General features: G+C 48.8%; 1 protein-coding gene across 1 annotated transcript; it reads left to right on the plus strand.

Annotated features, from left to right (window-relative positions):
* Positions 1-9: 9 nt before the first annotated feature.
* LOC310850279 (uncharacterized protein) lies at positions 10-7556 on the plus strand. Its single transcript, XM_083751531.1, has 7 exons — positions 10-522; positions 2586-2700; positions 3932-3988; positions 4822-4921; positions 5789-5970; positions 7056-7170; positions 7398-7556. Exons 1-7 carry the CDS (start codon positions 500-502, stop codon positions 7412-7414), a joined length of 609 nt encoding a protein of 202 aa, XP_083607657.1. The 5' UTR covers positions 10-499; the 3' UTR covers positions 7415-7556.
* The last annotated feature ends 4310 nt before the right edge of the window (positions 7557-11866 follow it).

The raw sequence follows: 11866 nt of genomic DNA on the forward strand, positions 1-11866 counted from the left end.
TTATTCTGGGGGTGGGAGACCTAGCTGGCCAGCCAGCCTGGGTCAGGGCCAGATCCTGCTGGTGGTGGTCTGCAAGGCACCATTGCATCAAGACAGGGAAGCCCTTTTGCAGCCAAGAGCTCTGGGGAGAGGCAAGCAGGCCCTAGCAGGAGCACCTGGGCAAGTGCTGGGGAGGGGGGCTTGGGAGGGAGTTCTCTGATGTCTGTGCTGGCGAGTTTTGTCGGCTCACCTGATTGTGGCCGTTCGTGTATCCAGCCTGAAGCTCTTGGGAGAGGCCTTCTGAGACGTGGGGATGTCAGGTGGTCGTGGGATTGGGCACCTTCTTGTTAGCAGGGAGCAAAGGAACCAGAGACATGGATTTCCAAAACAAGCACCTGAAAATCACCCAGTTCTGCTTTCATCATTTGGGCTGTTCCAGTTTTGCACTCTGTTGTCACACCTCCCTGAATTTCAAGGATTCAAAATTATGGGAATGGTGGAGAAATCTCTGTGAGCGAAGATGCAGGAGCATCACCTGGGCAGGTGTGTGAAATGTGTGCAACCACCTTCATGGATAAGTCTGCTGTTTGCCTCCCCTCTGGCTCATCCCTTTTTCTCGCCACTCCTCCCCCTGCCAATCAGCATTTAAACAAAGGCACCTCAGACAGAGGAATCCAGCTAGGAAGTAACCAGCCCAGAGTGCCTTCGGCCTAGATGTTAAAAGTCAGACCCTACAACCAAACCTCCCACCAACACCAAGATAAATCACAAGTCACCTCCCTTTGCCACATTGGAACCCCTTTAGCATTTAAAGATGGCAAGAAAGCCATTGAAAGGAGGATAGCAAGTTAGGCAAAATGTACTGGGACACCAGGCTTCTAAGGGGGTTCCTGGTGTTCCCAGGGGAAGTATTGGGAATTTCTAGGTCTGGGCCCTGACATTAGGTGCAGAGGAAGGCAGCCTACATAGGCAAAAGATCTTGGGTGTTAAGTAAAGGCAGCATATTTTCAGTTGATTTATTATTACTGCCATTTTTTATTGCAGCCAGGAAGAGGAAGATCAATCCTTATTTATTTGTAAAAATATTTGTATACCGCTATATCATCCAAAGTATATCAAAGCTGTTTACAACAATAAAAACTACCACCTACTTTGGGAACTACTGTATTAAACTTTTTAAACAATGACTTCTGGTGAGCTGTTGCTTGCCTCTACAAGGAAGTGGAGGCAGCTTCATCCTGGGACAAGGGTGGGGAGACTTCACCCCCCCCCCCGCAAAAAAAACTGGCAGGCCTCCTTGTGTGGCTCCTTGTAGTGTGACCGTGTTTGGGGTTTGCAATGGGGAGGTGTGGACCTGGCTCTTGGCAAGTAATGAGGCTAGCTCTCCTTGAGATCAGGCATCTGCACAAAAAAGAACTAATATCTGTGAGCCTCCCTCATGAAGGTTTCCTTTGCAGAGATGCCCAAAGGGAGATTTGCTGCCTTGCTGAGAGGATTTCTGTGCCCCTTAAAGGTAAAGGGACCCCTGACCATTAGGTCCAGTCGTGATGGACTCAGGTTGTGGCGCTCATCTTGCTTTATTGGCTGAGGGAGCCGGCGTACAGCTTCCGGGTCATGTGGCCAGCATGACTAAACCGCTTCTGGAGAACCAGAGCAGCGCATGGAAACGCCATTTACCTTCCCGCCGGAGCGGTACCTATTTATCTACTTGCACTTTGACATGCTTTTGAACTGCTAGATTGGCAGGAGCAGGGACCAAGCAACGGGAGCTCACCCCGTCGCGGGGATTCGAACCACCGACCTTCTGATTGGCAAGTCCTAGGCTCTGTGGTTTAACCCACAGCGCTACCCGCGTTCCTCTGTGCCCCTTAGGAGCTTACAAATTGTGCAGAGTTTCAGTCTGCATTAGCAGCAAGAACTGCTTCCATCTTGGAGCCCCAGGCAGTGTCTGTGTGGCTCGTGGGAGGTCTCTTAGCCAGCCACTGGCCAGCCCTGCTTAGCTTTCAGCAAGCGAGTGGCTCTGTGGGCCTTCAGGTGTGGCTGGGACCTGAGGTTTGGGAGCCCGGTAACCTGTTCCCAGAGCACTAGCAATGCCTGGAAATGAGAGGCAAGGAGAGGTGAGATTAAGACCTAATGAAAGGGCTAATCCCCCTTCCTCTCTTGCACTGATCCTCTTGGGTCAGGCAGGCGCTTATCCCTCCCAAGGCAGCATCCCAGAGGGGAAGCCATAATCCCAGTCTCTGTCTTGGGCACCTGGTTTTGCTTGCAGCAGTGGAGCGAGAGCAGGTGAAGATGGTACTCTGCTGGGTGGGTGGGTGGGTGGGTGGGTCAAGGCAGGCATCCTGGGGGCAGGAGGCAAATTCTGCACAACATGCCTCTGTCTGTCTGTCTGTCTGTCTGTCTGTCTGTCTGTCTGTCTCTCTCTCTCTCTCTCTCTCTCTCTCTCTCTCTCTGTGTGTGTGTGTGTGTGTGTGAGATGCAATGTCAACCATGACAAATATCAGGAAAGAAGATGTGCTGTAGTCATTAGCTGATCCTGGGCACTTCCTGCCTTTTTGCCAAGGTGGTGTTTATGAGACCCACAGTTTCTCCTCTTTCTTCTGCAGAGGTGCCATGGTGCCCCACAAGAGGCTGCTCCACCCCAGAGCTGGCTTCAAGTTGCTTTTGGCGCTGGTGCCAAAAGCCCTGGATGGGCTTCTTCTCCTCTGGCGAGCCGTGTGGGTTAGTATATGTGGAGTAGTGTAGGAACTCCATTAGCAGGCTGGGAGTAGCCCTGTGACTGGGTGAAACAACACAAGCTCATGTTTTTCCCTCTGGGATCAGTCAGTCAAAGGGGAGGAGCCTTTCAGGAGATCACTGAGTTTTGCCTTTGCACAAACGGACCTGGCTGAACTTTTGCGGTGGAGTAGGCAGGGGGGAAACGGCACCATTTAGGCACCGGCTACACCCCGTCTCTGCCAGTGTTGTGGGCTCGCAACTGACCACTTGATGCAATATGGACGGGGTTTGTTGTTGTTTTTCAAGAAGAAACAACGTTCCATTTAGTGATGGCTTTTCCAGAGTAACAACAGACTTCTAAAATCGCTTAGTGGGGAAAGAGTTAGGGTACACACATTTCACTTTTAATTTTGAAAAGTTTGCATGTTGGTTAGCAGACCCTATTTTCCAAGGACAGTCCTGGATTTACAGAAGCCATCCCCATTTCTGATTTGATCCCAGAATGTCCCGCTTTTCCTTAGGATGTCTCTATTTTCATCAGAGAAATGTTGGAGGGTATGGGTTATAGTGAATTGGGGGAGGTTCTGTGGGGTTTGTGTGTGGGTTTTAAACTCTCTTTTTAATTGTGTCTTGTTTTTTAAACTCTCTACTTCCTACTCCTTATTTATTAGTTTCATAATACCTATCTACTGCTTGATTGTAAAAGAACAACAACCCTCAAAGTGGTTTACAAAGAATAAAGCAATAAATTTATCAGAAAAACAACTTTAAAAACGCACACAAAAAAAACATTCTAAAGGTAAAACCAATAAAACAGATTAAAACCCACATCAGCTTTCTAAGCATCTGCATAGGCTTGTCTAAACAAAAATGTTTTTAGCAGGTGCTGGAAAAGAGCGCAATGAAGGCCTCTGCCTGATATCAAGAGGCAGGGAGTTCCAGAGTGTAGACGCCGCAGGCTGTGAGCTTCCTTTCTGACATTCCTCAAATGTGGAAGCACCAGCATCCCAGAGTGGCAAGCAGAGAGTGGAGAAAGGCAGCCATGCTGCGCATTGTGGTTCAGAGGTTTGCACTTCACCAAACTGCAATGCCCTGGATTCTTTTGGGAGGCCCTGGCAGATATAATGCTGTAAATGTGAGGCAGTTTGGTAGGGCAGGTAATGCACCCTCAGGTGAGAAAGGGGGTGGGTGGGATTTCCTTGCCCTTCTAACTGCTCTCTTGCCACCTCCGCAGGTTATCTTGTTCTGTTACAAGCTCTGCTGGGAAGCCGCCTTTGACCTTGTGCAGGAGGTAACAGCCCTGAATCTTGCAAGTAACCCCCTACCCCAATGCCACCTCTATCAAAGCTAAAAAGACACCTCAGCCTTTGGGGTGTCAGAGTGTTATAAAGGCTGGGGGTCTAAAATACTGCTATACGCAACCCCAGTCTCCAAATCGTGAGAGCATCCTGGGGTTCCAGGAGCTTACCCAGGGTTTGGTTTTCTTGGAATGAAGGTTAGAGAAGACTGTGGTGTCTTTAGAGTACATAGTTTTATTTACACATATATACAACCTGAGGATGAAGATGGAGGGGCTCACAATGTCAACGCCCCAACAGATCTCCATTTGTCACAGCTTTGGATCCAGCATAGAGGAAGCATGTCTCTGTGTCTCCAGCTTCCAGCTCACTCTGGCTGCTGTTCTCCTACCCAGCAGCTAGGAATGGTGGTGGATGTGAGCCCCGCCCATTAACCCAGTGGGAACCATCACTCAGCTGTAGCTTTTGCTACCTGGCTCATTCTTTTGGGATGCTGATGAAGACGCTTAAGTGGCCAGCTAAGGTCATTGCTTTACAAAGAAACTTGTCTGACTAGTTTAGCAAACTAACTAACCCTCACTGGTTACAGATAGGTAGCTGTGTTGGTCTGCCATAGTCAAAACAAAAACATTCCTTCCAGTAGCACTTTAAAGACCAACTAAGTTAGTTCTTGGTATGAGCTTTCGTGTGCATGCACACTTCTTCAGATACACACTGATAACCCTCACTGGGTACAGGACCCCAAGAATTGGAAGGGACTAGACTGACCCCCCAATCCACAATAAAACCTTGAGTTTGATGTTCTCACCCTCTGCTGCTGTCTTAGGCTTGTTCGTCAATGACTTCATGGCTGGAGGACATCAGTGAAGCCCACCAAGGAGATGGGCTCCTCTCCTCACCAACAACCCCTGAGCCCCAAGAGGCAGGTTTGTAGACTTATGATGGGCATGTTTTTTTTGGGGGGGGGGAGTGAGATGAAGGGGTTGAACTAGATGGGCCTCCTGATCCAGCTGCTGCAGGCCTCTTCTTAGTTGTTTTTTTAATGATTCCTAGATGGAACTTCCACGGACAGAATCATGGAATGGTGGTGAGCAAGAGTGAGAGATGGCCATTGCTCTTACATCTTGCTTGTGGGCTTCCCTTTGGGGACATCTGGTTAGCTACTGTGAGGACAGGGTGATGGGCTAGATGGGGCCCTGTGTGGCCAGATCCAATGGCATCTCCTTCCATTCCACCCCATTAGCCCATGGAAACCAGCTTTGTCCACCTTAGGAGCAAATGGCCAAAACAAAAAAAATTCCTTCCAGTAGCACCTTAAAGACCAACTAAGTCAGTTCTTGGTATGAGCTTTCGTGTGCATGCACACTTCTTCAGATTCTTCGTATCTGAAGAAGTGTGCATGCACACGAAAGCTCATACCAAGAACTGACTTAGTTGGTCTTTAAGGTGCTACTGGAAGGAATTTTTTTTTTTGTTTTGACTATGGCAGACCAACACGGCTACCTATCTGTATTAGGAGCAAATGGTTCTCCAGGGTCTCAGACCGAGAGAAGGGTCTTTCCCCCTACAATTTGGGATTGTGTTAGCAGAAGATGCCAGGGATTGAGGTTGGGACCTTCTGCAAAGGCTCTGTTGCCACCAACCTTTGGGTTTATTGTCTGAGGATTGCCTGAAGTTCACAGACAGAGGCTGTTGGGGCAAGGTATCTAACATCCTGCGTTACAGGGGCTTGAACTAGAGATGACCCTTTGAACCCTTCCTTCTCTACGATTCTATGATCTTGGTGTTTCCAGGTGCTGAGAAACTGGGGAAGATGGTGCAGATGCTCCAGGAGTCCAGCAGCAGCATGCTGGGGCAGCTGGTGGGTCTGGAGGCTGAGGTGCAGCACATCAGCCAGGAGCTGCGAGCTGAGAAGCTCCTGTGGAGCAGCCGCTACCTGGAGCTGCTCAGGGAGCAGCAAGAACTGCTTGTGCAGGTGGGCCTGGAGCGGAAACCCCCTTTCCCAGGAGTCACTTCCTCAAGGCTCCTCTTCAGCTGGAAAGATGGTAGGGCAGGGGTGGGGGGCAAATCTGTACCCCGCCCCCAAAGCTGTCAGGACCTGCAGCTCTTGTTATTCTCCCTGGCTGTTCTTGGTCTGATGGGAATTGGAGTCTCAGTGGAATGGGCTACCTGGGAAGGTGATGGACTCTCCTTCATTGTGGGTGGATGGACAGGGATTCCTGGAGTGCAGTGGGTTGGACTAGATGGCCCCTGGGGTTCCTTCCAACTCTAGAGTTCTATGCTTCTATATCTGGAGGGCCACTCCTAATGGAAGGGCCTCCACGTACCTGTGCCCCAAGACAAGGGTTTATTTTTGCAATTATTATTTTGCAAATCCCAAGGGCTAAGGCCATCCCGAACTGAGGACAGACTGGAGAACGCCAGCGGGAAGGTCCTCTGGGGAAGCCCCACCAAAGGGAGAGAATGGAGCTGCGTTCAAGCTGTGCTAATGGTCTTGGGCAGAAGAACTTCATACTGGTCCCCCCACCCTACAGATCATCTCTTGTTGAAATTTATATCCCACCCTTCTCCCTCTGCAACAACCCTGAGTGCAGTCTCCCACCTCTCAGTCTACCCTGCCCCTGCTGGGTGTCCATCCATGGCAACAGAAGTGACACTCGCTCAACTGGCAGCAGCCAGCCCAGCCCCTCCCCAGCTGGCTGATCTCTCCTCCACCTCTCTTCATGGCTTTGCTGTGGGAGATGCAGGCCACTAATGAGCAGAACGGGCTCCACAGCAGAGCATCAATGTCAGCCAAGCCGATGTGGTGTAGCGTTGAGAGTGTAGGGCCAACACCTGGGTTCAAATCACCACTTAGCTGTGAAGCTCACTGGGTGACCTTGTGGGTCAGTCACTGCCTCTCAGCCTCCACCTACCCCACAGGGTGGTTGTGAGGATAAAATGGAGGGGGTGGGAGAAGAACAGCATAGGCCACCTTGAGCTCATTGAAGGAAAAAAGTGATATATAAATGCAACAAGTTAAATAATAAATGAATGAATCAAGCCTTCTGTTTGGTGCAGTTCCAAAGGCAGGACCAGACTCTGTGGCTGCAGGACATGGAAGGAAAGAGCGATGCCCAAGAGGCCCTGGGATGCTACACAGAGGCTGGTGGCCAGAGGACACAGGCTGCAGCAGGCAAGTGAGCCCAAAGGACAGGGGATCTCAAGCTGGTAATGGAAGGGGAAGCTACATGGTGGTTTGGTAGGTCAGGGTGGCAGAGAAGGAGATCTTGCAGGGTAGAGAGATGCCGGAGGGGTGGTGGAAGTAGGCAAGAAGCTGGTTTCTCCCAAATGGGCTTTGCTGCTGTGAGTTTCAGCCTGCAATATGTTTCACCACCTGTATATTTTTCTGCTTCCTTTCAGAGCTTCCCTCTCCCTAGTCTTACAGACTACGAACAGAAGCCGGCTGAAAACAAGAGGGACATGCTCAAAGTTGCACAAAGAGCCCCTTGTGGAAGGAGAACTGGAATCCACATCTCTGTCCCTAGCCTCCTGGATTGCACAGGCTCACTGATAAAATAAACAGGATTAAATAATCTAGGGGTTGCTAAATTTCAAAAAGTGAAAATCTGGACACAAAAGTTGTTGAGCTTTTAAGCAGGTGCCGGAAAAGAGTGCAATGAAGGCCTCTGCCTGATGTCAATAGGCAGGGAGTTCCAGAGTGTAGACGCCGCAGGCTGTGAGCTTCCTTTCTGGCATTCCTCAAATGTGGAAGCAACAGTGTCCCAGAAGGTGGCAAGCAGAGGGGTGGAGAAAGGCAGCCATCCTGTGCATTGTGGTTCAGGCAGTCCAGAGACACTGGACACTGTTTCCGATGGCCAGATGCCAGCGATGTCTGGGAAATTCCGGATGCATGGCAACCCTAATTAATTCCAAAGCCAGAACCTTTGTGACAAGGGGGCCTCTGGGCTATACTGGGTTGCCTTTAGGTGGCTTGGGGGGGGGGGCGGTCAGATAACTCCATACCTGTCCAACATTTCTCCAATGAAATTAGGGACATCCTAAGGAAAAGTGGGACATTCCGGGATCAAATCAGAAACTGGGACGGTTTCTCTAAATCAGGGACGTTCCTGGAAAAGAGGAACACTTGGAAGGTCTGTAACTAGGCCCATTTGGAGTCATGTCCTCCATGAGAATTTTCTTGCCTGAGATTCAAAAGAAACTCCAGGCTATGAGGGCTTTGATCAGATAAAGCTCCAAGGGTCTCCAAGAGGCAAACAGATGGATGCAAACAGGAATGGGGCAGGGGGATAGACAACATTTGTGTGTGTCCTTGACTGGTGGGTTTGCACCTCTCTCTGCCTGCATTCTGACCATGGTCTGTGGTGGTTTTGGTGCTATGGAGGGTGCTCCCACTAGGTGGCACCCATAGCCTTCTCTGTTTGCTGGCTAGCTGGCTAATTCTAAAAGGTCTCCCTGCTTTCAGATTTAAAGGGCACGGAGACCAGCTTCTGGAGGAAGGATGGGGTGACAGGGATTGAGTCAGAGCTGGTGGTGTGTGGTGTGGAGGTTATAGGCCGTGATCTAGCCTAATCTCCATACTTGATGTGGGAGATCAAGAGAGATGTTGTGAGAGAGGGAGAAAATACTTGCGTCCCTGATTCCTGGTAGCTAAATGCAGGACTTTAGGCTTATCTCTTCTGAATCTCATCTTGTAGGTTTCAGTCCAGCATTCCAGCCTGTCAATATCATTCTGAAACTTGATTCTTCTTTCTGTGGTTTAAGCTATTCCTCCCAGCTTCATTCAACCTGCAGATTAGATAGGCACCCTCTCTACACGCTCAGACAAGTCATTTAGAAAATTGATGAGCAGCAGAATGCTTTGTACTTTCCAACCATATTGACAAAATACATACGTAGATACATTATTTTATTTGTATGCCACCTTTCCATAGTTCAAAACATGCTCAAGGTGGAAATTACAAACATATCAAATAATTACAAACATAACCCCCCCAAATCAAAAAGTTCCAAATTTGAATTTTTTCCACATAGAAATAATTGAACAATTTCCACACAAAAATAATACCAGTAACAGGTACAGTCTCCTGCAACACCCCCCTAAATAATACCGCATTGCAATAGTCTGTTCAGCAGCCTCAGCTTTTGTAGCTGGAGTCCGTCAGTCTCACTGTCAAGATAGTCTCTGACGTCTTCAGCAAACTGGAATGTGTGCAGGAGAGGGAGACCAAAGTCATAGAATCATAGAATCATAGAGTTGGAAGAGACCACAAGGGCCATCGAGTCCAACCCCCTGCCAAGCAGGAAACACCATCAGAGCACTCCTGACATATGGTTGTCAAGCCTCTGCTTAAAGATCTCCAAAGAAGGAGACTCCACCACACTACTTGGCAGCAAATTCCACTGTTGAACAGCTCTTACTGTCAGGAAGTTCTTCCTAATGTTTAGGTGGAATCTTCTTTCTTGTAGTTTGGATCCATTGCTCCAAGTCTGCTTCTCTGGAGCAGCAGAAAACAACCTTTCTCCCTCCTCTATGTGACATCCTTTTATATATTTGAACATGGCTATCATATCACCCCTTAACCTCCTCTTCTCCAGGCTAAACATGCCCAGCTCCCTTAGCCGTTCCTCATAAGGCATCGTTTCCAGGCCTTTGACCATTTTGGTTGCCCTCCTCTGGACACGTTCCAGTTTGTCAGTGTCCTTCTTGAACTGTGGTGCCCAGAACTGGACACAGTACTCCAGGTGAGGTCTGACCAGAGCAGAATACAGTGGCACTATTACTTCCCTTGATCTAGATGCTATACTCCTATTGAAGCAGCCAAGAATTGCATTGCCGCGTCACACTGTTGGCTCATGTCAAGTTTGTGGTCAACCAAGACTTCTAGATCCTTTTCACATGTACTGCTCTCAAGCCAGGTGTCACCCATCTTGTATTTGTACCTCTCATTTTTTTTTGCCCAAGTGCAATACTTTACATTTTTCCCTGTTAAAATTCATCTTGTTTGTTTTGGCCCAGTTCTCTAATCTGTCTAATCGTTTTGAAGTGTGATCCTGTCCTCTGGGCTGTGAGCCACCCCTCCCAATTTGGTGTCATCTGCAAATTTGATCAGGATGCCCTTGAGTCCATCATCCAAGTTGTTGATAAAGATGTTGAATAAGACCGGGCCCAAGACAGAACCCTGTGGCACCCCACTAGTCACTCTTCTCCAGGATGAAGAGGAACCATTGATGAGCACCCTTTGGGTTCTGTCAGTCAGCCAGTTACAAATCCACTGAGTGGTAGCATAGTCAAGACCGCATTTTACCAGCTTCTTTACAAGAATATCATGGGGCACCTTGTCAAATGCCTTGCTGAAATCAAGGTAGGCTACATCCACTGCGTTCCCTTCATCTACCAGGGTTGTAATTCTGTCAAAAAACAAGATCAGGTTAGTCTGACACGGCTTATTTTTCAGAAATCCATGCTGACTATTGGTGATCACAGCATTCTTTTCTAGGTGCTCACAGACTGTTTGCTTAATGATCTGCTCCAGAATCTTCCCTGGTATTGATGTCAGACTGACCGGGCGGTAATTATTTGGGTCCTCTCTTTTCCCCTTTTTGAAAATAGGGACAACATTTTCCCTCCTCCAGTCTGCCGGGGCTTCGCCTGTTCTCCAGGAATTCTCAAAGATGACTGCCAATGGTTCTGAGATCACATCTGCCAGTTCTTTTAATACTCTTGGATGCAGTTCATCTGGCCCTGGAGACTTGAATACATCTAAACTAAACTAGCCAAGTATTCTTGTACTATCTCCTTAGTTATTCTGGGCTGTGTTTCCTCTGCTGAATCATTTGCTCCAAATTCTTCAGGTCGGGCATTGTTTTCTTTATCGGAGAAGACTGAGGCAAAGAAGGCATTGAGGAGTTCAGCCCTTTCTGTGTCCCCTGTTTGCATTTCACCATCTTCTCCTCTGAGTGACCCACTGTTTCTTTGTTCTTCCTTTTGCTATGAACATACCCATAAAAGCCTTTTTTGTTGCTTTTAACCTCTCTAGCAAGCCTGAGTTCATTCTGTGCTTTAGCTTTTCTGACTTTGTGTCTACACGTGCTGGCTATTTGTTTGAAGTGATAAAGTGTTAAAGGGTCTGGAAACAAAGCCTTATAAGGAATGGTTGAGGGAGTTGGGGATGTTTAGCTTGGAGAAAACTGAAAGGTGATATGATAAAGGTAAAGGTAAAGGTACCCCTGCCCGTACGGGCCAGTCTTGCCAGACTCTGGGGTTGGTGCGCCCATCTCACTCAAGAGGCCGGGGGCCAGCGCTGTCCGGAGACACTTCCGAGTCACGTGGCCAGCGTGACATCGCTGCTCTGGCCAGAGCCAGAGCCAGAGCCGCACACGGAAACGCCGTTTACCTTCCCGCTGGTAAGCGGTCCCTATTTATCTACTTGCACCCAGGGGTGCTTTCGAACTGCTAGGTTGGCAGGCGCTGGGACCGAACGACGGGAGCGCACCCCGCCGCAGGGATTCGAACCGCCGACCTTTCGATCGGCAAGCCCTAGGCGCTGAGGCTTTTACCCACAGCGCCACCTGCGTCCCGAAGGTGATATGATACCCAACTTCAAATACTTCAAATATGATACCCAACTTCAAAACTTCAACTTCAAATACCTGAAAGGCTGTCACAGGGAAGATGGAGCAAGATTGTTTTCTGCTGCTCCAGAGGGAAGGATGTGAACCAATGGATTTAAATGACAGCAAAGGAGATTCTGACTGAACCTTATGAAGAACTTTCTGGTGCTAAGAGCTGTTTGACAGTGCAACGGACTCCTTTGGAAGATGGTGGCCTCTCCTTCATTGGAGGTTTTTAAAGAGAGGTTGGGTGGCCA

This window comes from Podarcis gaigeae (genome assembly GCF_964106915.1).
Source record: "Podarcis gaigeae genome assembly, chromosome: 8".
Lineage (NCBI taxonomy): Eukaryota > Metazoa > Chordata > Lepidosauria > Squamata > Lacertidae > Podarcis > Podarcis gaigeae.